This window comes from Suncus etruscus, chromosome 12 (assembly GCF_024139225.1).
Source record: "Suncus etruscus isolate mSunEtr1 chromosome 12, mSunEtr1.pri.cur, whole genome shotgun sequence".
NCBI lineage: Eukaryota > Metazoa > Chordata > Mammalia > Eulipotyphla > Soricidae > Suncus > Suncus etruscus.
The window spans coordinates 89,155,008-89,180,145 of record NC_064859.1 but is presented as its reverse complement, the minus strand read 5'-3'; the positions used below and the strand labels follow the sequence as shown (position 1 = coordinate 89,180,145).

Here is a 25,138-nt window from a genome sequence, read left to right as displayed (position 1 = left end):
CCCCAAGCCTGCCAGGAGTAACTTCTGAAGCACAGAGCTAGGAGTAATCTCTGAGCACTGCCAGGTGTAACGTAACTCTTCCCCCCCCCCAAAAAAAAACCCCAAAAAACTAAAACTCATCTTGTTGCTGAGCAATATGAATAAACAGAATCCATTAAAACCCTCTGGAAGTAAAAGTTGGAGTCTATGCACATTTCCAATACACCTAAGAGGAGAATCAATGAGAGGTTGAAATGAAGGGAGCTCTTTGTTGTTTTGGGGTCACACCTCAAGGTACTCAGGAGCTACTCACTCCATGTAGCACTTCAGAGAGCCTATGTGGTTCAGGGCATAGAACCTGGATATCATGCGTGTGTGGTTTGATAAGCAGCAATCCAGCCTATCTCTGGCCCAAGGGCAGATCCCTTTTAACTTTTTCCTACCTATGCTTCATCTATTGAAATGATTCTTTTTTTTTTTTTTTTTTTTGGTTTTTGGGCCACACCCGTTTGACGCTCAGGGGTTACTCCTGGCTATGTGCTCAGAAGTCGCCCCTGGCTTGGGGGGACCATATGGGACGCCGGGGGATCGAACCGCGGTCCTTCCTTGGCTAGCGCTTGCAAGGCAGACACCTTACCTCCAGCGCCACCTACCCGGCCCCGAAATGATTCTTTTTGCCATGCTGGGGCTAGAAGCCAGGGCCTTATGCATGGAAGGTATGTGCTGTGTGGCCAAGCTACATTTCTGGCTCCATTTTGTTTAAATTTAAAATTTCTGTACTCTAAGAAATGCATTAAGGGTTTATATTTACATAATGTTTGTATAACATATATTAAAACTGTATTTAAATGATAGTAATATTGCTACTTTAATTCTTGCTATGTGGTATAACCTGTAATGTAATTTCTGTTTAGTTTTTCTATCTCTGTATAAATATGTAAGAAGTATTTCTATAAGATGAAACCCTCTGTTCTTATCTTCTAATAGTTCTGAATAATTCCATTGTAATATTTATTGAGTCCTTACTGTGATTATTCCTCTGTTTCTGCTGTTTGCTATTTTCTAAGGGGCCAGACTCTGCTCATCGTTTTACACTCACCACTTCATAAAGGAGATAGGCAATAAGATGGCCCTTGTGTGAGGTGGGAGGCAGATTGATCTCGATGGAGTCACTGCAAGTTCTGTTACTGTTTAGTGTGAGGCCATTTCTCCTGTGAGTTCCCTAGGAGAGTGGTCCTGGAGTTCTCTAAGAGGATGGTCTTGTGAGTTCCCTAGGGGCATGGTCCCAAAACAAGGCTCAAAGAGAGCTCCTCACAGCTTTCTAGTTTCCGCATCATCCCTGCACACAGACAGTAGATTTCAGTAGCTACTGGTAGCAACATTGGGACTTCTCTCAAATGTAAAATGTCTGATGTTTGTATTTTCAGATCTAGGGATTGGTTTACTTAATAAAAAATCATCTGAAAAGGAAGAATTATGCCAAAGACTTAAAGAACAGTTAGATGCTCTTGAAAAAGAAACTGCATCCAAGTTATCCGAAATGGATTCATTTAACAGTCAACTAAAGGTATTGATCTTCTGTTATACTTGTTTTTAATTATCCGCCATCTTAATCTCATTTTAATTTAGAAGTATGAATAACTGCACTGCTGTTTATGTAATACATTTTTATAATTCATTTTATCATTAGGAGTTATACCAGAAATGCAAGATTGTTCTTAATGTGTTTGTTTTTTTTTGGTAAATATTATAAAAATTGTGTCATGTAACTAAAGACATCATTTACCAGTTTCCAGTTTGGGGTAACTATTTTTATTGGCTTATATACATTGTACAAAGAATTGCCTTTCTTAATATCACAATTGATCTTAACACAAAAGTCTGAAGTGGGAAGTTTGGAAAAGGTCAAATAGTCCAGTGATCGAGGCTTTGTTAACAAGCCATTTTTTTTACTTGTCACGATTTAATTGCATCTTTGTGGAAGTGTTGCAGCTAATGGTGAAACAAAAAATTTAATCTTACATTTTAAACTGCATGGAAAGTGATTTGTTGTTTGCTTCAGTGGCAAGGTAGATGCCTAAAACATCTGAAGATTAATATTCTGTGCAGAATGAGCAGTGTCCCCAAACCCTACCAATGACAGAAGATCCCAAAAGTTGAAATTCAGACTAGGGACACATCATTGTGATTTGGGAAACTGCCTCTCTTATTGCTCTACTACCTGAGTATAAAATTGTAAAGCATGCAGTATTACATAGTTTGTCAGTGAATTCACTCTCTTCATATGAATTTTGTCTCACTAGCTTAAAATTAGACCCTCTAGAGAGTCAATGGTATGGTGAAGAGATAGATCAAGACTTCAATTCTGGAGGGGAAGTTTGCATTTTTATATAGCATATATTCTGTAGGAACAAAATAAATAGACCATAATTTTTTCATTGATGGACAGATAGGCCAGTCAACTTATCTTCCCAACATTGTACTTTAAAAAAAAAGTAACCGTTCATAGTTTAACTGGCTTTTTATCTGCCTTATCTTACAGTGTGGGAGTATGGATGACTCTGTTCTCCAGTGCCTTTTGTCTCTGCTAAGCTGTCTCAACAACCTCTTCCTCTTACTTAAGGTTATTTTCTAATATCTAGCTTATTTTCGTTGACTTACTTTACTGTTGTTTTTTTTTTAACTAGACTATTCTTTGCATTTATCTGAATATCTTTGTTTGAAATAACAGATGCATTGTAGACTTTTTTTCTTTCTTTCTGCTTGCTTGAGTATCTTTCTGCTCTCTTAACTGCCTGTTTTGAGTCTAATGCCAGAAATCAGTAGGGTTTCCCTGAGGAACCTTCCTTATGAAATGCCTGAGATATTTAGAATATTACCTGGCTCCCCTTCAGTCTCCAGTCTTCAGTCTCAGTGAGTTGGTTTTGCTGATACGATGATTCATTTCTGAGGAAAGTAAAGGAAATATGAGATAAAATCATCCACCTATTTTACTGAAGATGGTTGTTTAAAATTAAACTCATTTTCCCAAAATCTAGAGTAAACTTTTGCCAAGATTTTATCTACAGCTGATTCCCTACACTGCTCTAAGGAAAACCTTCACCTGTTATGCAGGAGCAGCTTCATTGCATCTAATTACCTGAGCTCATGTTTAGAACTATGATTACACTTCAGTTTTGAGGGCTGCAGAGATCATTGACAAGGCAAGAGTACTTGTGTTCTGTATGAAAGGCCCCGGGTTTGGTCCCTCGTACTTCACAGCTGTCTTTCCACTCCAGCACAGCTGGGAATAGATTTGTTGGCTCCCAAACAATGCCTGGGTTGTCCTGGTATTCCCAGCATTTCTGGGCCAGGGCTGTACCATAATGCATTGCCTAACACCAATACTCAACCATCGGCCTGCACCTCTGGACCAATACTGCCAGAGGAGTCCCCGGGATTCCAAGCAGTGAGCCCTATATATATATATATACACACTATATATATATATATATACACACTATATATATATATATATATATACACACACACACTATATATATATATAGTGTATATAATGCATACAAAATTGTATATATATACATATAGACATTTATAAACAAACAGTTCCCTTAATCATGTATAGCATACCAACTATTTAAAATATTCGTGAGTATTAAATAGTGTATTAAACTAGTATAGTTTAAAGAAAGATGTATTAAGTTTTCCATTTGCTGACCCTGGTATTCTTCAATTGTTGGTCTGCAGATGTTTTAAAAACCACTGGTCTGCCACCTTGGTTGTGACTGCTGGTTCATTGACCAGTTGGAAGGACATATGCCAGTTTATAAGTGTTAAAAGATCAGGGCCAGAGCAATAGGCTAGCATGTAGGGCACTTGCTTTGCAAGCAGCCAATATGGGTTCAATTCCTCGTATCCCATATGGATACCAGGAATAACTCCAGCCTACTAGGAGTCATTCCTGAGTGCAGAGTTAGGAGTAACCCCAAGCATTCCCAGGAGTGGCCAGAAATTAAAAATAAAAGATTGGGGGAACACTGCCTTAGTAGACTTCATGCATTCTATTTGGTACTGAAAGGGAGGGAGGACAGTAATGCAGGAACATGATAAGTAAAGCTCCTGTGTTACCTCACAAAGGCAGGGTGAATTGGAAAGATGTATTAGTTTTGTCCTCCATGGTTATAACATGAATAATCAGCTTCACTGATCTTAAAACTTATGCTACAATTCACACAAACCCAAACCTAAGTTTCCCACCTATAGAGAGGTTTGGTGATGATGTGTGGGGTGTCCTCACACCTAGGCAACCGATTCTTCCGTTAGCATTTGATTCTTCACAGGCCGACAGATATTCTTGTCTCTTGTTTTACTTTCTTTCTTCTGCTTCCTGCCTTCCAGCCTTTCGCTGCTTATTAACACTTTCACCAGAAGCAATTTAAGAGCTGAAAAGGGGATGAAACCTATACTGGTCGAGTGGTCAGGAGACTATGTTGTCATAGAAATCAAGAAAGAGGCCTCCGTGGTCATCACTGTAAAATGAAACAGAATGATCTGTTTACATAGTTCTGAGCAGTGCCCATTGGTTTTTCAACAAGGAGACCTTTGATGACCTGTCTGAAAAAAGTAAGAAATTAGTTTTAAAAAAAGGCAGAGAATCATGTGTCTCAGATGTTTGGAACAGTTCTGACTCCGTGTAATTTGTTCTGTGAAGTAAAGCTACTTATTGAAGAGAAAAGAAAGACCTAATAAAGGAAATATAGTACAAGAAGGGAAGGAAGAGAGGAAACAAGTAGGTTGAACTTGAGATGTTTTTAACTGAACACTGTTCTGCAAGAAGCAGAATAAGATAATATATAATCCTAAGGTATTTTGGATATTTTAATTTACCTTTATAATGTAATCTTTCTAAATAAAAAATGAATTAGATTTCAGTACAATCCTCCCCCTTCCCCAAGAATGTAGGATAAGATATAATTTATTTTAGTCTGATGACTGCTGGAACATCTCAGATACTAACTAAAGCATCAATGGCAGCATCAACAAAAGTATAGGGATCGACGTATGGGTTGAAGGAGCAAATAAAAAGAATACTTCCCAGGCTAGAGAAATAGGACAGGGGTAGATGTTTGCTTGCACTAGAACTAGTTTGATCCCCAACACCACATAAACATATGGTTCCCTGAGCGTTAATAGTAGTCACTCCTGAGCACCCATTTTGCAGGAATCTTAGCATTTCTATGAAAACAATGAAGTAGAAGAAAGGGGAAAGATTTTTAGCCCTTTTTTTAATTGGCCATCTCCCCAAAATAATCACATGGGAATCAACCTAAATAGGAGATGGAAGATTTATACCCCCCCAAAAAAAAACCAACCCCAAAAACCCAACCCTAGAATCTACTATTAAATAGATGACACAAGGAAGTAAAAACACATCCCCAATTCATGGATTGGAAGGACTAACATTGTTAAATTTAAACTCTGAACAAAGCACTCTCCAGATGCAATACAGGACCCATAAAGTTCCTATGTTAAGAAAAGCAGGAGGTAGGCTGATGTCTTGACCAGGCTAAATGGGAAGATGTTTACATTAGCACTGTGAACTGCATTAGCACTTTTCTGCAGGAGATTCAGATTCCCTGACACAACAGAACCAACCCCTCATGCCAGGATCAGCTCCTGAGCAATGATCAATGAACCCAGAGGAACACAACAAGGTGCAGCCACAAAGCAAAACAAAACAGAATGTTGAATTAAAAGGGGACTGGAGAGATAGTAAAGGTGCTTGTCCTGTACATGGCTGACCTTGGTTTGACCCTCAGCATCCTATAAGGTCCATCCAGCACTGCCAGGAGTATTTCCTAAATGCAGAACCAGGGTAACCACTGAGCACCATTGGGTATGTGTTCCTATCTCCTCCCCAAAAAAGTTGGAAACCAAAAAATAGAAATAAAGGAAATTAGGATTGAAAGGAAAATAAATGTAACTAAACATGGCTACTACAGACGGGTAAGGATGTCTGACAAGGTCTGTACGTGAGTACTAAAGTGTAAGGGAAACGAGCAAATTAGAACTTTTAAAAACTGACTGAAGAAAAATAAGCTACTGGGTAACTATAATTAAATCTTTTCAATATTTAACATACATCTATAGTCTGGGGATGTGGCCTAGTGGTAAAGCACACTTGTGCATGAGACCACCTGTTTAGTCCCCAGCAAAAATCAGAAAATGAAAGAAAAAGTTCACACCTGTAAAATATTTGAGTATTTTAGTCTAGGGCCAGAGAGGTAGTACCGGGATTAAGGCTCTTGGCTTGTGTGCTAAGGCTGGTCTCTCTTTGATCATCAGTACTGCATAGGTCCCCCAAGCACTGCCAAGTAAGAGCCTGAGTTCTACTGCATGTGGTTCAAATCTCCCCACCCCCAGGAGAAAAGAATTCAGTGTTCATTCATGATCTAACATGTAAAAGCTCAGGGCTGGGAGAGAACAGCTGGGGCATAGCAGCTCTACCAGGTTCAACACCTGCTACGAAGCATCCCTGGGTGTAGCCCTGGAGCACGATAGCGCTGCCCGGAACTGCTGCCTACTAGGCCAATCGTCACTGGGAGAGCCTCTGGGGCTTCCTGAGCATTGTGTCGAAGCCTCTGCCAAAAGGAAAAACCAGTTCATGAACTGGGAATAGAGGAGAACTTCCTTAACCGGGAAAGAAAAATAATGCCCTTCTTTTAACACAAAAAATGACGGGTTTAAATCGGAGGAGTCCAATGACGAGAATTTCTGGGGTGTTTGTAATCAGGCAGAGATGTTCTTAGCAAGCCTTGTTTTCCTCAAACCTTATTAATAATACGCATAAGCCCATCCAATAAACGTTTATTACGTATCTGCTCTGTTTCCGATTGCTGGTGGTGGGGATACCTTGATGAAAGGCATTTCTGTTGTCAGACCCCTCAGAGGAAGGCCCAGCTCAGCAGGCATTGGGAATCATATGGGAACTCTCATTCACTCAGACACCCCGCAAGAAAGGTTCTCAGATGGTCATACAGTTTGGGCACCCATTATTTCAGAACAAGGAGGAGCATTCACTGCATAGCCCCGTGAAAACCAGGCATTTATCGTGGCATCTCCTTATTCGTCTTTGACAATTCTAATCCCATTCATTTGTGACTTTAGCCAATAACTAGGGCTAATGATTTTTGAGAATTTACTTCTGTTCTTCTTACTATTATAAGAACTTACATTCATCAATCTAGCCAGTGCTCTTGATGCTTGAGGCTAACCCGGCTATACAAAAGATGTAACTGCAGAATCATTTTGTAAATTATTTTATTTGTGGAAAAAAATAATTAGGAGTTTGTATTATTTTTAAGTTTTTAGTTTTGTGCAGAAGATACCCAAAACATTTTTTTCCTAAACCTGACTTGACACATGTAGAGTTTGAGCATTAGCCCTTTAAGTTATCCTGTCAACCCCTCTGGAACATTTTTTAAAATTAAAAAAAAAAAAGTTTTTTTGGTTTTTGGGTCACACCCAGTAGCACTCAGGGGTTGTTACTCCTCTCTGGTTCTCTTCCTAGCAGGCTTGGGGGACCATATGGGATGACAGGATTTGAACCAGTGTCCATCCTGTGTTGACTGCGTGCAAGGCAAACACCTTACCGCTGTGCTATTGCTCCAGTCCTGTAAACAAAAAAAAAAATTTTTTTTTTTTGTTTTTGGGTCACACCCAGCAGTGCTCAGGGGTTACTCCTCATTCTGTGCTCAGAATTCACTCCTGGCAAGCTTGGGGGACCATATGGGATACCTGGATTTGAACCAGGGTTCATCCTGTACAGGCTGCGTGCAAGGCAAATGCCTTACCGCTGTGCTATCGCTCTGGCCCCCTAAACCAAAAATTTTTATCCAGATACTGTCTGGCCTCGTACTTTTCCTCCCGAAACCTATTTTGATTACTTCAGGGGCTCTTTGGGTTATGTTTTTCCCCTTTCTTCAGTACAGTTTCCTTATTTTATTCTCTCATTTAGAATTATTTTTAAAAGAAATTCCATTAAAGATATGTAAGCTAACAAATGGTTATTCGAAGATTCCCTGGGCCATTGATTTAATTATTAGAGGGTCTCCTCTACCGAGGAGAAATTGAAGAGCCAGTTCCCCGGGACTCCCCTTCTCTTTGCTTCTTTATAGTCTTCACCTCTTCCTCCCTCCTTTTGACTTCTTCCTGCCACTTAAGGCCTTGTTGGTCATGGGGATTGCTCTTGGCTTACCATTTTCCTATGGAATAAGCTCAGAGAATCATAGACTGCTCTCTCTACTCGTCTGTGGTTAGTATACCTAAAGCCCAGGAAAGCATTCGGGACTAGCTTGGTTGGTGTAAATGTCCTTTGAGCCAGTTGTTCCAGCCAGGGAAGTGAGGTGCTGTGACAGGTGAGATTCAGGTTAAATGACCACTCCTGGACGGAATTGAGAGGTGCACTAAGTTTGACAGACTCAACAAAACCATTTGAGGAGATGGGGGTGGGTGGGAAGCAGAGAATGCCAAATAAATACGCAAAGGGTTCTGCTAAGACATTTTGCTAGAGCCCACCTTTTGCTGCCGTTCTCAGTGCCAGATGTTGATGTTTGGTGGCAAAGACTAGGTACTTGGGAGTCAGACAGTTTGAGTCTTGAGGAGCCCCTTTGAATCTTTATGGCACTTTGATTAGAAGTAAGTGCTCAACAGTTGTCTGTTTCAGTCTGTCTGTAATGGTTGTGCTCATTCTAGCCAAGGTTTGAACTAAATTATTTAATAACTGCTTCTATGTTTAGCTCAAGATCTTACTGAGTAAAAATAATGCATAACTTGCTACACAAGTCAAATAGGAATCAGGAAAATTTCTCTTTACATGTAAGGACTTGAGAAATAATACAGTGGTCAGAGCTCTTACCGTACATGTCGATGGGTTATGTCTCTGTCTCTGGTACCCTAAACTCCCAACATCCCCGAACCTTGCTAGGCAGGAGTGGTTCTTGAGAGCAGAACCAGGAGTAAGCCCTGAGCGCTGCTGGGTGTGGCCCAAAAACAAACCCAAAAAAGTTATAACAAGCACATTGATTCACCATGTTTTATGAACTGCTGGGTTTTTTTTTGTATTGAAAATGAAATAACCAAAAAAAAAAAAAAGGCAAATGAAACAATACCTTAAGGAACTGGCTTATGAAAGAAAGATATTGTATTATTTGAATAGAAATTCATATAAAGTACACCATTCTAACTGGTGTTTGTTCTCAGTGGCAACGTGACTTTCATATTTATTGTATTAAAGATGTTTTTATCCTTTGGATATTAGAGTTTTTTAATCATTTTAGTTTAACCTGCTTTAGGATGTTTGTTGATGCAGTGGCCACATTGTATGAGACAAAAATATTTAAGTCAATTAGATTGATTCGTTCTTTTTTTTCTCCTTAGGAACTGAGAGAAAGTTATAATACACAGCAGTTAGCCCTTGAACAACTTCATAAGATCAAACATGACAAGTTGAAGGAAATGGAACGGAAAAGATCAGAGCTAATACAGAAAAAGAAACTAGAAGATGAGGCTGCCAGGTAAATAGCTCAAATTTATTGCACTGAATTGCTGCTAGAAATTTATTTTTGTGGTCCCATATCTTTAGTTTGAGAATATAAAGGAAGTAAAGCGATTACCTTGGCCACTAATTAGATTCTAACTTTTCAAATATTGGTTTTTCCAAATTTTTTAAAAATTGAAATTTTTCGAAATCCAGTTTATAGTAGCCACTTACATGTTTCATTAGTTAGATTTGAGTTAGATTTTTTTTTAATGAAAACAGGTTTTATTTAGAAATTCTTTTGTTTTTGTTTTTGTTTTTGGGTCATTCCCAGTGATGCTCAGGGGTTACTCCCAACTCTGTGCTAATTATAAAATGGCCAATTATAAAATGACAAGCCTGACTAAAAAAAATGTCTTGTTGGTGTCATTCTCTTGGTACTACTGGAACATGTCAAAAGCTCCCTTTTAAAGCCAGGAAATGTGGGCCTGGAATGATAGTATAGCAGGTTGAACTCTTGTCTTGCACACAGACAACCTGGATGCAATCCCCAGCATTTCATGTCATCCCCAAGCACTGCCAGGAATAATCCCTGAGCTCAGAGCCTGGAGTAATCCTTGAGCATCACCTGGTATCATATCTCAATAAAAAAAAAAAAAAACTAATAATAAAACAGATATAAAATAGTTGTAGTAACAGAACTAGAGAATTATTTATTTAAAGACAACACAGCTCTTTTTTTTGTTTGTTTGTTTGGTTTTTTCTTTTTGGTTTTTGGGCCACACTCATCAGTACTCAGGGGTTACTCCTGGCTGTCTGCTCAGAAATAGCTCCTGGCAGGCATGGGGGACCATATGGGACACCGGGATTCGAACCAACCACCTTTGATCCTGGATCAGCTGCTTGCAAGGCAAATGCCGCTGTGCTATCTCTCCGGGCCCATCACACAGCTGTTTTTTGTAAGATACCAATCATTTTATTTCTCTGTTTTTCCCAAATTCTCTAGTGTCAGAAACTAGAATATGTAATTAACCTTGCTTTGCCTTGGAGAAAAATGGATGAATAAGCTCTTAAGAATGAGGGCGTGAAAAAGAAAAGGAAAAAAAAAAAAGAATGAGGGCGTGAAAGAGAAAAGGAAAAAAAAAAGAATGAGGGAATGGGGGCCAGAGAGATAGCATAGACGTAAGGCGTTTGCCTTTCATGCAGAAGAATGGTGATTTGAATCCTGGCATCCCATATGGTCCCCTGAGCCTGCCAGGAGCGATTTCTGAGCGTTGAGCCAGGAGTGACTCCTGAGCACTGCTGGGTGTGATTCCCCCCCCAAAAAAAAATCCAAAAAAAAGGAGGGCGCACATCCCCATATGACAAATACTATCTTCTTAATGAGTCACAGTAGCCATTTCCATCCCACACTGTCACCTGTTACTTGGGGAAACTTGTTTATTTATTTGGATTTGGGGCCACATCCAATGGTTACTCCTCACAGGCTCAGGAGACCAGATGGAAGGCCAGGGATTAAACCTGGATTGGCCACGCGCAAGGCAAACGCCTTCCCTGTAGTGTTATCACTCTGGCCCATGGTGTGTGAAAGAGACTCTTGATGCAGACTCAAGCCTGACATGCAGACTCCTTATAATTCTAGCCAGCAATTTAGAAAGTGAAGCAAATACTTGAAGTACTCTGCTCTAAACCCCTGCTCTCATGAGATACTAGAATACTTCAGTAGCCACAGTGCAGTTCAAAGGAAGCCTTTTATTTGCCACTTAACTTGTGCCACTTGCTTTGCACATGGGCCCCATGCATTGGCTGCACAACGGCCATTGTGTCAGAATTCTATACTGGCACACAGGCATATTGGTATCTTCACCTGCTCAAAGTCCTTTCAGGCCCACAGATCATAGAGCAGTGCACATTTTAATCCAGTATTCTTTGCACATGCTTCCACTGCAGTGGAGGCAGGTATTCAGAATAGAGGCACAGATAGGATGAGTCTTTAGCTCACATTATAGTTTCCCAAGCTGTCGGGAATATTTTTCCTCATGTAAAACTACCTTGGCTTCTGAGGCATCTTCTAAATCTGGACCTATTTGTCATCACTTAAAACCTTGACCAAAGTCTAAATTTTTTTTTTGTTGTTGTTGTTTTTTGGGTCACACCCAGTGGTGTTCAGGGGTTACTCCTGGCTGTCTGCTCAGAAATAGCTCCTGGCAGGCACGGGGGACCATATGGGACACGGGGACTTGAACCAACCACCTTTGGTCCTGGATCAGCTGCTTGCAAGGCAAACACCGCTGTGCTATCTCTCCGGGCCCAATTTTTTATTTTCTTAACTCTAGTTGTTTTCTGTTTTTGCTTTTCGCTTTATCCCCAACAAGGATTTAAAAAAGTCTGATTGCAGGGGCCATAGAGATAGCACAGAGGTACGGTGTTTGCCTTGCATGTAGAAACATCCCATATGGTCCCTCGAACCTGCCAGGAGCAATTTCTGAGCGCAGAGCCAGAAGTAACCCCTGAGTGCTGCTGGGTGTGACCCCCCCAAAAAAAAAGTCTGATGTGGTGTTATATTGCATGATGAGAATTCACATAATGGCTAGGCTGGGTCATCTCAGGAGGAGGAAAGTGTCGGGAATCTACCGAGAATACTGGTTAAAATAAGAACTGTACGAGCAGGACCACTAAGTAGTACAACCAACCAGGTATAGGGTTGCCTTGCATGCTGCCAACTTGGGTTCGATCCATGACACCTCATATGGTCTCTTGAGTCCTGCCAGGAGTCCTTGAGCTCAGAGCCAGGAAAGAGTAAAGTCCTGAGCACTGCCGGATATAACCCAATAACCAAAAAACAAAAGAGAAACACAGTCCTCCCAGCAGAGCCAGTGTCAGCAACAGATCGTGCTGGAGGAAGTAGGCTGTGAAGTGGCAGAGGCTCTGGGTGTTGTTGCAAAGGATGAAGAAGATGCCGAGTCAAGGATGATAGCCAGGAAGAGGAAAAGACAATTTGGGGGGTGAGGAGGAAGGATTGATGACAAAAGTGACCTACAGTTCTTTTTAATCATCTCAGATTTTAGGAATTGTGGGAGTAAAGATGTGGAAATTAACCAAGATTCCCTGGGACACATACTAGAATGAACTCAGTGCAAGTGTCCACTGCCCATGATAGCATGTGCTGAGGCTCAGAGAATGTTATTATCTTAATAAGATCAGGAAGAACCATGTAGACAAACAGAAATCCTAATCCCAAAGTAACGAAGCCTGACTCCAGATGTGAGCTGGATCAGCCAGAAAACAGTGCAGATGCAGAGACATGTATCAAAGCAGGGATCAGATAGGGAGTGTTCTGTGGATGAACGCAAGAACACAAGAGACTGAAGCAGTAATATAGAACACAAACCATCTGTCCAGAGTATTTCCTATTTCCGTAGCAATAACTTAATCCCCGAAACAAAGGTTATGAACTGGAATTGGGAGAATGAAAATTGCATGGTAGTTCATTTTTGGGGGGAGGGGGGTCACACCCTTGTGGTGCTCAGGGGGTTAGATTACTCCTGGCTCTGCCCTCAGAAATCGCTCCTGCCAGGCTTGGGGGACTATATGGATGCCGGGAACCAAACCTGTATATGTCCCGAATTGCGCACGTGCAAGGCAAACGCCCTACCACTGTCTCTCCGGCCCCTGCAAGATAGTTGCTGCAAAGACTCTGAAGAAAAGGGAAGGACATTTATTTAGGATTCTTTGTTTTGTTTTTGTTTTTTTGATTTTTGGGTCATACCCAGCAGCGCTTAGGGGTTACTCCTGGCTCTGTGCTCAGGAATCGCTCCTCACAGGCTTAGGGGACTGTATGGGATGCCGGGACTCAAACCTCCTACCTGCATGCAAGGCAAATGCCTTACCTCCATGCTATCTCTCCGGCCCTAAGATTCTTTGTTTTGGGGTGGGAGTTCACATAAGGGTTTTTGGGTGGGGGTTGTTTTTTGGTTTGGTTTTGGGGCCTCATGTGGCAGTGCTCAGGGGCAATGCCCTGTGGCCTGCATCTAACTTGGACCTCTGGCACATCAGCCCTTTGAGCTGTTTCCCTGAGGTTTTTATTTTTTTGTTTGTTTGTTTAATTTTTATTGGGAGGTGTTTTTTTGTTGTTGTTGTTTTGGGATTGTTTATTAGCTCTTAAATATTTTTCTGAATGGTTTCATTTCCTCCTTTGCTTGGAGTTGGCAAGTTGACTGTAGGAAGAACTTAGGGGCGGGAAATGTCAGTGAGGCTCACCAGTCTTTGTTCAGACTCTTCTCTTGGTTACTTAATTTGTTTGTTTTCCTCCTTTGTTCATGGTCCCCAATTTCTCCATGGCCTCCTAAAATCTCCTTGCCACATTTTTATATAAACATGTGCATATATATTACTATTTTATATAAATATATGCATTTTATTACACACATTTATTATGTCATATGCAGAAATTCAAGACATTGATAACTATTCCCACTTACAGAAAAAATATAGAAGGAACAAGACATTCTATTTTTGTGCGTGTATGAAAATAAGTGATAGGGCCTTATGCAAACTCTTTTTTTCTTTTTAATGTAAAGGAAAGCAAAGCAAGGAAAAGAAAATCTATGGCGAGAAAATCTTAGAAAAGAGGAAGAAGAAAAGCAAAAGCGACTCCAGGACGAAAGAATGCAAGAAAAAGTTCAAGTGGAGGAACGGAAAACTGAAGAAAAACAATGTAAGGCTAAGGCTCAATATCATAATAATAATAGATTTTTCTGAAATAGCAAAAGTAAAGAAAAACACTGACTTTCTGATGAAAAGAAATAAAAATAGAAGAAAATTTAAATAGACGTTAATTCGGGGTCAGAAAATACTTCGTCTAAATCAAACATGAACAAGGAGTAAGCTTAATAAACCAGACTGAGGATAGAATTCTTTAAAAATCATGGAGAAAAACAGATTGTCCTCTCTAACTTCATTTTTTCTGTGAGAAGACCGTGGCATGGGTTTATAGTTCAAGTAAATAGTTTTAAATGTTTTATTCAGTTGATGCAACTAAACTTTATTTTTAAAAATTTGTGCACATTAAATGTTTTTAGAAGATAGCTATACTTTGCTTTCTTCCAGCTCAGAGTCCATTTCCAAAATAAACATTATCATTTTGGGATACAAGTTTAGAAACTTGATTGATCAGTGATGGAATTGTTGAAACTTTATGAGCTAAAATGTCATATAAGCTTATATTTATCACTTGATAAATGAGCAAAGTCAAGTATTTTTGGGAATTCTGTTCTCTTTTTTGAACCACACCGATAGGCTGTAGCTCTTTCATAATCAGCGCTGTCTGACAGCCTGTCTTCTCGTTCATGGTCTCCCTTTCTGTGTTTTTCCCCATCCCTTACATTCTGAGCCTCCGGATCAGACTACGTCTCTTCCACTTAAGCCTCTCTCTGGAGGGGTCAGCACAGGTTGCCACCTCCCTGTGCCTCTCCCGGACCTTTGTCTGTACCAAGCCCTGCACAGGCCAGTTGTTAGAAGATGCTTTGTATTGTTTCTGCCACTGTACAGAACACTGACATCCTATCTAACAGGCCTCACGATACTGCCTGAAGCTCAGTCTTTTTTTTTTTTTTTTATTAAATTATTGCCAGAAGTGTGTGTACACAGAACTAGAAAATAATAACACTTTCTTTCTCTTTAGTTGTGCCAGCTGGTAGCACATTGGTGAATTACAGAGCATTATACCGCTTCGAAGCAAGGAATCATGATGAGATGAGTTTCAATTCTGGAGATATAATACAGGTAGGAAACAGTATTCTTTTCCTTATCATAAGTGAAGTACAGTGTAATAGGTTACTTTCTGTAACAATAAGGTTCACTGTTTTCTTTTACAGTAATCTGACACGTTTTTTTTTGGTTTTGTTTTTTTTTGTTTGTTTGTTTGTTTTGTTTTTTGGGTCACACCGGCAGCGCTCAGGGTTACTCCTGGCTCTACACACCTTGCATACAGCCTATCCAGGATGAATGGTGGTTCGAATCCCAGCTTCCCATATGGTCCCCCTCCCCCCCATGCCTGCCAGGAGCTATTTCTGAGCACAGAGCCAGGAGTAACCCCTGAGTACCGCCAGGTGTGATCCAAAAACAAAAACAAAACCAAAAATTTTTTCAAAATACTGTTGAAAAAGCTTAAAGGTCCAAATAAATAAGAGGAAAGGTATATTCTGTTACTCTGTTCATGGATGATTCAGTATTGATAAGAAAAGAATTCTTCATGTCAAATTGTTCTGTAGATTCAAAACAATTTCAGTCAAAATCTCACCAGGCTCTTCTATAGAAATTGATAGCTGATTCCCATCCAAAAAAAAAATATTAAGAAAGACATTTGAGGGCCCGGAGAGATAGCACAGCGGCGTTTGCCTTGCAAGCAGCCGATTCAGGACCAAAAGTGGTTGGTTTGAATCCTGGTGTCCCATATGGTCCCCCAGGCCTGCCAGGAGCTATTTCTGAGCAGACAGCCAGGAGTAACCCCTGAGCACTGCCGGGTGTGACCCAAAAACCAAAAAAAAAAAAAGAAAGACATTTGAAGTTTCCATACTACCTAAATTTATGGTTATGGTTAATTATAAGCGTTTCAGCTTCCAGATAAGAAAATAGATGAGAGTAGAAGAAACTAGATCTAGGACTATATATATGTAGATTCTTTCTTACAACAGCCAAATATAGAATGGGATATCTTTCCGACACATGGTATTGGAACAATTTGTTACCCCTATGCTCACAAATAATGTTGGAGGTCTGGAAGGATAGTAGAGGGAATATGGCACGTGCTTTGCAGCCAGCTGACCATGGATTGATCTCATAAGATCAGATAACATCTCTGTATATGAGATAAGTTATGATACATATGTGCAGTGTAATATTTTTCAGCAGTAAAAAGAAATTTATATTGTAATGTAGGCCAAGTGAAGGAAGAAGCCAAACCCAAAATAAAAAGAAATGCATACTATGGCGCTGGAGCTATAGATAGCACAGTGGTAGGATGTTTGTCTTGCATGCGGCATTCCCGGACAAGTTCAATTCCCGGCACCCCATTTGGTTTCCTAGCCTGTCAGGAGCAATTTCTGAGCACAGAGCTAGAAGTAACTCCTGAGTGCCACAGGGTGTGACCCAAAAACAAAACACACAACCCCCCCAAAAAGTAATGCATATTGTATGATTTATTTATTTATTTATTTATATTTTTGGTGGGTCACACCCAGCAGCGCTCAGGGGTTACTCCTGGCTCTACACCCAGAAATCGCTCCTGGCAGGCTCGCTCAGGGGACCCTATGGATGCCAGGATTCAGACCACAGTCCTGCATACAAGGCAAATACCCTACCTCAATGCTATTTCTCCAGCCTTGAGTGTATGATTTATTTCTATCAAGTTCTAAAAAACAAACTCATCTATGACAGAAAGCACAATTCACTGTTTTCCTGGAGATACATCATCTATTCCTTTGTAGAAGATGTCTCAGACTGAATTCTGAAAACAGAGCTACTGCATAGTAGTTTGCATCTCTTTTCATTGTCGGTATGTGGTCTTCTGAGTGCTGTTAATCCTTCATTATGATCCTATAGGTTGATGAAAAAACCATTGGAGAACCTGGTTGGTTTTATGGCAGTTTTCAAGGAAATGTTGGCTGGTTTCCAAGCAATTATGTAGAAAAAGTGCCGTCAAGTGAAAAGGCTTTGTCTCCTAAGAAGGCCTTACTTCCTCCCACAGTATCTTTACCTGCTACCTCAACTTCTTCAGAGTAAGTGTTTAGCCAGTAATAACGTTTATAGTGCTTTTCAGATATTTAAATACCCATTGTTGGGACCAGAGCAATGGTACAGCAGTAGGGCATTTGCCTTGCATGCAGCTGACCCAGGACGGGCTTCAGTTGACCATCCCCTGGCGTCCCATATGGTCCCCCAAGCCAGAAGTGATTTCTGAGTGCATAGCCAGGAGTAATCCCTGAGCGTCACTGAGTGTGGCCCCAAAACCAAAAAACCACACCCTGTGATGCTCAGGGGTTACTCCTGGCTATTCACTTAGAAATTGCTCCTGGCTTGGGGGACCATATAGGACACCTGGGGATAGAACCTCGGTCTATCCTAGGTCAGACGCATGCAAGGCAAACACCTTACCGCTTTGTCACCGTTGCTGCCCCACAACGTGGGTTTTAATACAATGTGTGTTCTGTGTAGTTTGACAAACTGGTAGTGCTCCTTAGATTCTAAGCATTGAAATATACTTACATGCAAGCATTATATTTCCAGATCACTTTCTTCAAATCAACCAGCAATGGGGACTGATTATCAAAACGTATCATTTTCAAAACTAACCGTTAATGCTTCATGGCAGAAGAAATCAGCATTTACTCGCACTGTGTCCCCTGGATCTGTGTCACCTATTCATGGCCAGGTACATCTTGAGTGTTTTAAGTGCTGCATCCTCTGACTTGGCTTCTGATTCATTCTTTTATTTAAAAATAAATGGGTAATGGGGCTGGAATGATAGTACAATGTCTTGCATGCTGCCGACCTCAATTCAATCCTTGGCATCCCATATGGTCTTCCCAGCCTGCCAGGAATGATTCCTAAATGCAGAGCCAGGAAGAGCGCCACTGGATGTGGCCCAAAAACAAAACAAAACAAAACAAAAAATCTGGGTCAGAGCAATAGCACAGCACCTTACACGTGGCTGACCCCGGCCACCTACATTTAATCCCTGGCATCCCATATGGTCTCTTGAACCTGCCTGGAGCTATTTCTGAACGCAGAGTAAGGAGTAACCCCTGAGCACCGCTATGGGTAGCCCAAGAACAAAACAGTCTTCAGAAATGTCTTGCATGATAAAATGGGGAAATATTTCTATAGCATATCAAACTATGATAAGAGGCAAAGGACTTCTGTGGCTGTGAGTTCAACAAATCATAATCACTCTTATAAATGATTTATTGGTCCAGAAAGTTAGTACAGTGGGTAAGGTACCTTCCTTGCATACTCTTAATTCAGGTTCACTCACCACATATAGTCTGCAAAGCTCACCAGTAGTGATCCCTGAACACAGAGCCAGAAGTTAGCTCTGATTATAGCTGACGTGACCAAAATAAAAACAAACCAAAAATTACTTTGATTTAAGAGAATTACTGTGGATGCTTAGCAGTATACTATCCAAGATCTGAAAAACCTCTTAATACTTTTCCATGGGCTGGAGAGATAGCAACTATATAGAAAAATAACTATATATGGTTCACTGTCATATATAGTTGGATTTGTGTGTTTTGTTTTGTTTGGTTTTGTTTTGTTTTGAGGTGTTGGGTCTTAGGTCACTCCTGGCAGTGCTCCCAGTGGTATTTGGGGAACTGTGTGATTTGGGGACCAAACCTGAATTGGCTACATGGAAGGAAAGCACTTTACCCCCCTAAACTTCCTACCTGGCCCTGTACAGCATCAATAGTTATAGGCTTATTAGATTTAGATTATATTTCCTCCAATTGACAATTGCTCCAAACTGAGTAGGATTTCAACACATGCTAGCAAATAGAAATCATGGCGGCCATTATCTTTTAACGTGGTTTTCTACTCACAGGGACAGGCTGTCGAAAACCTAAAAGCACAGGCCCTTTGTTCCTGGACCGCAAAAAAAGACAACCACTTGAACTTCTCAAAGCACGACGTCATTACTGTCTTGGAGCAGCAAGAAAACTGGTGGTTTGGGGAGGTGCATGGAGGAAGAGGATGGTTTCCGAAATCTTACGTCAGGATCATCCCTGGGAATGAAGTCAAGCGGAAAGAGTGAGCATGTTTGTGTGTTTACATGATGGACAGTGTGGTTGGTTCTTTCACTGAAGAATCAGCCATCTATTTTTGAAATGCCTTCATCTCATTTCAGATTCCTAAAGTTTTTAAAGTTCTTAACATTTTAGACTCATTGCTTTTGGGGGGGAAGGGGACACACCTGATGATGCTCAGGGGTTACTCCTGGCTCTGTACTCATGAATTACTCCGGCAGTGCTAGGGGACCATGTGGGATGCCAGTGATCAAACCCAGATCGACCATATGCAAGGCAAGCATCCTACCCACTGTGCTAGCACTCCAGCCTCAGCTCTTAAGTTTTTGGACAACTAGTATGGAAAAAACCTACTTGATCGGGGCCGGAGAGAGCACAGTGATAAGGGGTTTGCCTTAGATGCAGGATGGTGGTTCGAATCCCGGCATATGGTCCCCCGAGCCTGCCAGGAGCGATTTCTGAGCATAGAGCCAGGAGGCACCCCTGAGCGCTGCCGGGTTTGACCCAAAAAAACAAAACAAAAACAAAACCTACTTGATCGTCAACACTTTATTTTGTTTGTTTTGGGGCCACACCCTGCAGTGCTCAGGACTTATTTTATACTGCACTCAGAAATCACTCTTAGCAGTCAGACTCTGGGGACCATATGGGGTGCCAGAGGTTGAAAAGTTAAGCATTATTGGAAGTTTAAAACAATACCTGTGCTGGAAAATGAAACTAAAATGTGTCTCAGTGGTAAGGTGTTTGCTGTCACGCGGCTGATCCAATGGTTCAATCTCCGGGCATCCCATATTGTCCCCCAAGCTAGGAGCAATTTCTGAGCATATAGCTAGGAGTAACCCCTGAGCGTCACCAGGTGTGGCCGAAAAACCAAATAAGAAAAAAAGAAACTAAAGTGTGTTATTGTGTGTGTTTTAAACAGTACTAAAATTTATAGATTGCCCTTGCTTTTTTCCTGTACCAAGCCAATCCCCCTATGTGCTTTGCCAAACAATTGCCCTTTAATCAGTGTGCTGGTGTCTTTTAGCTCCTTTAGGAAGGCATTTGAGGGGCTGATGGCATAATACTGCAAGTAGGGCACTTGGCTTTACACGAGATCTACCTGGGTTGGTCTCCAACATCTCATATCCCCTGTGCCTGCAAAGAGTGATTTCTGTGTGCAGAACCAGGAGTAAACCTTGAACACCTGGATATAACCCCCCCCAAAATCCCAAAATAAATTAAAATATGTTTGGGGCCATTTGGTAGGGCACTTGTCTTGCACTCTGCCAACCCAGGTTTAATTGCTGGAATTTCATATGCTCCCTCAACCACCTTCACAAGTATTTCCTGAGTGCAGAGCCAGAAGTAATTCTTTTTTTATTTCTTTTTTATGTTTTTGTTTGGTATTTTGGCCACACCCGGTGATGCTCAGGGGTTACTTTTGGCTATGCTCTCAGAAATCACTTCTGGCTTGGGGAACCATATGGAACACTTGGGGATCCAATCACAGGTTCCTCCTAGGCTAGTGTGGGTAAGACACCTTACCAGGTGTGGCCAGGAAACAGAAGCAAATAAACAAAACAAAACAAACAAACAAACAAAAAAGTTTTCAGGCTTAGAGATAGTAGAGCAGGAAATTTGTCTTACACTTGCCTGGCCCAGATTCAATCCCCACATCACACTGGTACCTTAAGTCCTGCCAAGAGAGCTCCTTTAGCACAGAGCCAGGAGTAAGCCCTGAACAACACCTGATGTTACCCCAAAAGAAAACAAAACAAAAACAGAAATCTGTTTGTGTTTATTTGCAGACCAGAATCTTTATATGCGGCTGTAAACAAGAAACCTACCTCCACCACCTATGCAGTTGGGGAAGGTAAGCTCTTGCCAGTTGATAAATTAAAATTTGACTTCTTATAGTTGTTATTCAACTTCCTTCTGTGTCCCTGGATTAGGAAAACCTGTCCCTCTTTATTTCTTAGGAATATGGAGGATACAGGGATTAAATGTCTAAAAATACTTAGCCCATTAGAAATCAACACTGAAAATTCAATCTCCAGGCATCCCATATTGTCCCCCAAGCTAGGAGCAATTTCTGAGCATATAGCTAGGAGTAACCCCTGAGCGTCACCAGGTGTGGCCGAAAAACCAAAAAAGAAAAAAAGAGGGCCCGGAGAGATAGCACAGCGGTGTTTGCCTTGCAAGCAGCCGATCCAGGACCAAAGGTGGTTGGTTAGAATCCTGGTGTCCCATATGGTCCCCCGTGCCTGCCAGGAGCTATTTCTGAGCAGACAGCCAGGAGTAACCCTGAGCACGGCCGGGTGTGGCCCAAAAACAAAAACAAAAACAAAAAAAAAAGAAAGAAAAAAAGAAACTAAAGTGTGTTTTTGTGTGTGTTTTAAACAGTACTAAAATTTATAGATTGCCCTTGCTTTTTTTCTGTACCAAGCCAATCCCAGACTCCTGACTAAATAAGATCAGAAACAAAGTGTTATAATGAGATATACTGAAGATGTTATTGTTATTGTTTATTATTATTATTCCTAGATTATTTCAAGGTTGTATATATGTAAACGATAAGGAGTTAGGGCTAGAGAGATAGCATGGAGGTAGGACATTTGCCTTGCACGCAGAAGGATGGTGGTTTGAATTCCAGCATCCCATATGGTCTCCTGAGCTTGCCAGGAGTAATTCCTGAGCGCTGCTGGGTGTGACCCAAAAAACAAAAACCAAAAAAAAAAAAAAAAAAAAAGAGAGAGAGAGATAAGGAGTTTTCATATGTTTAATGGTCATGTATGGAAAATTCCATATGTTCCTTTTTAATTATAGTGTGCCACATAAATGTTCAAGTAGGGCTGGAGCGATAATACAATGGTCAGCATACTTACTGGCTTTGCATGAGACAGATCCAGGTTCAATCACCAGCATCCTATACTGTCCCCTAAGCACCACCAGGAATGACTCCTGAGTTCAGAATCAGGAGTAAGTCCTGAGCGCTGCTGTGTGAGGCCCAGAACCAAAATTAAGTTAGTAAATAAATGATCAGTTGGATCTGAAATGTAGGTATATGTTATAAAGATTACAAAGAAAGTTTTTGTATAATCCTTTGTATTTGATTTATAAATTATTAATATTTGGGGGCCTCAAGCCACATCTCTGGTGGTGCTCAGGGACTATTCCCAGCTGCCTGCTTGGGGGTTGCTTCAGATGGTCCTACGGTGGACTGGGTCTTCTGTGTATAGTGCATGCCCTCTGTTTAAATATTTGAAATTATTTTGAACCTGCTAAAGGGTAAAAGATCATCTACCCTTATTTGAGATATTTTTACTTAGTAACACTCAGGCTTAAGAGTGAATTCTGTATTTCCAATGTTAATGTTAAAATTAATGCATATTAAAATATGCTTTATTAGTCATATTTTAAAATTAATTTAGCAGTGGCCAGAGTGACAGTACAGCGAGTAGAGCATTTGCTATGCACATGACCAACCCAGGTTCAATCTGCAGCACCCTGTAAGGTCCTTGAGTACCACCAGGAGCAAATTTCTGAGGGCAAAGCCTAGAGTGAACCCTGCGCATCACTAAGTATGGGCCTAAAAAATCAGTTCATTGGTAATATTAGTTACCATTACTTAAGTTACCATATACTTAAAATCTAGTATGTTAGGAGTTCTTTCTGAAAAAAAGGTAAAAATAAAGACATGAACCTGCAGCAGAAAATGGAAAATAGAGGCACGCATTTTTCAGATGCCATAAGCAGTGATCAAATGCTCAATTTTGAGTCAGAACTAGGAATCCACAGAGGTGGCATTGTTGAATGATCTTAAATTAACAGTGGGAACCTGTCTGGTATCCAAGGAAGAGAGCTCCTGTGGGCATGGACTAGGGACTGGCCTGAGTGAGCCCAGCATGAAGGCGGCAGGACAACTAGTAGTGTGCAAGAAGGGGAAGCCCCTTCCGCCACGGCAGCATTACTCAGCCTTGCAGTCCTTTTTGAGGGGTGTTATTTTTTCTTTATAAAATCAGCCACATTGAGTAAAAGTGCTTTGAATAGGAAATGAATAGGAAAAAGTTTCACAATGGGACTTGTTATGAGAAGAAATTAGCGATGAGAAATTAAGAAATTAAGTTTCTTGTTGGCAAACATAAATAAAACTAGAAGATAATCAAAAGAGCTGGAGACATGGTACAGAGATTAGGGTGCCTGCCAAGCAGGTGGGTTCAATCCCTAGTATGTTATAGAGTCCCCTGTGCCCCACCAGGTACACATCTGGGTATGGCCAGGGGAAAAAAAGAGCAGAAGAAAGGGACAAAATGTGGAGGGAGACTTCTAAAACCTGAATACTTGCTATTTCTTCTAAGTTATAGTAAGCACAGGAATGAAAAACAAAGTCAGTTTAAAAATACCTGGTTCTTTCCCTGGTTCTCTTTCCTTCCCAATTATTTAAAAAAATATAGATTCAGGGGCTGGAGAAATAGTGTGGAGGTAGGGCATTTGCCTTACATGCAGAAGGATGGTGGTTCGAATCCCGGCATCCCATATGGTCCCCCGAGCCTGCCAGGAGCGATTTCTGAGCATAGAGCCAGGAGTATCACCTAAGTGTCACCAGACCAAAAAAAAAAAAAAAGAAAGAAAAAATATAATGACAATTGATATTAAAATGTTTTACTAAGAAAGTATTAAATGCTTCCTTTTTTTATTTCTAACTTCAGATCTTGAGTTTCCTTAAGTCACATGTTTTTTTTTTACAGTGAACTTAGGAATTGATGTGATTTTCTTTACTTTTGTAATTTTAAAACAATTAAAATAGGGGCCGGCGAGGTGGCGTTAGAGGTAAGGTGTCTGCCTTGCAAGCGCTAGCCAAGGAAAGGACCGCGGTTCAATCCCCCGGCATCCCATATGGTTCCCCCAAGCCAGGGGCAATTTCTGAGCGCTTAGCCAGGAGTAACCCCTGAGCATCAAATGGGTGTGGCCTGGAAAAAATTTAAAATAAAATAAATTAATTAAAATAATTTAAAATAATTATTTGATTTTATTTTTTTACAGAGTATATTGCACTTTATCCATATTCAAGTGTCGAACCTGGAGATCTGACATTTGCTGAAGGTGAAGAGATATTGGTCACCCAGAAAGATGGAGAATGGTGGACTGGAAGTATTGGAGATAGATCTGGGATTTTTCCGTCAAATTATGTCAAGCCGAAAGATCAAGAGGTAGTTGTTTTGCTATAGAAACGGAATCATTCCTATTTTTGTAAATCTGCATTTCTATCTGTTTTCTTCTTGCTGTTGGTGGGGCCACACCTAGCTGGGCTCTGGGGACAGTTGGTATTTGCAATTGAACCAATGCCTCACCTGCACAATGTCTCTTCCCTACCACTTATGACACATACCCCCCCACCCCAAGATTCTTGTACAAAGCAGACTCTTGTATATTGTTGTGGTTAAGCTGCCCTAACTATTTAAGGCTGTGCCACTAAAGAATTAGAATCCTCTTCAGAGAAATAAATGAAACAGGATTTTATGAAATTCTAATAGGAGCCCCCCCCCAGTTTTTAAAAATAAAATTTTAATTTAAAAAATTATGGGACTGTGATAATATAGCAGGTAGGGCATTTGCCTTACATGTGGCTGACCTGAGTTTGATCTCCAGCATCCCATGTGGTCCCCTGAGCATTGGTAGTAGTGATTAGTGATCCCTGAGTCCAAAGCCAGAAGTACTTCTGGGTGTGGCCCCATAGTTTTTAACTGAACCATCATTAGAACCGGGTCTAATGGTAGCTGAGATTTAAGTATTTTGGGGTACCTGCAAAGACCCACTATAAAAAATCGTGCACATC

At 40.8% G+C, this 25,138-nt stretch overlaps 1 protein-coding gene across 1 annotated transcript in view; it reads left to right on the top strand.

The window, feature by feature from the left end:
• ITSN2 (intersectin 2) overlaps positions 1-25,138 on the top strand; it is a 103,921-nt gene that overhangs the window by 39,644 nt on the left and 39,139 nt on the right. Inside the window, exons 15-24 of the mRNA XM_049784465.1 lie at positions 1,407-1,546; positions 2,522-2,602; positions 9,418-9,554; positions 14,098-14,234; positions 15,201-15,301; positions 17,120-17,295; positions 17,804-17,948; positions 19,119-19,324; positions 21,111-21,175; positions 24,346-24,512. Coding sequence (XP_049640422.1) covers positions 1,407-1,546; positions 2,522-2,602; positions 9,418-9,554; positions 14,098-14,234; positions 15,201-15,301; positions 17,120-17,295; positions 17,804-17,948; positions 19,119-19,324; positions 21,111-21,175; positions 24,346-24,512 — 1,355 coding nt within the window. The remainder of the gene's footprint in view (positions 1-1,406; positions 1,547-2,521; positions 2,603-9,417; positions 9,555-14,097; positions 14,235-15,200; positions 15,302-17,119; positions 17,296-17,803; positions 17,949-19,118; positions 19,325-21,110; positions 21,176-24,345; positions 24,513-25,138) is intronic.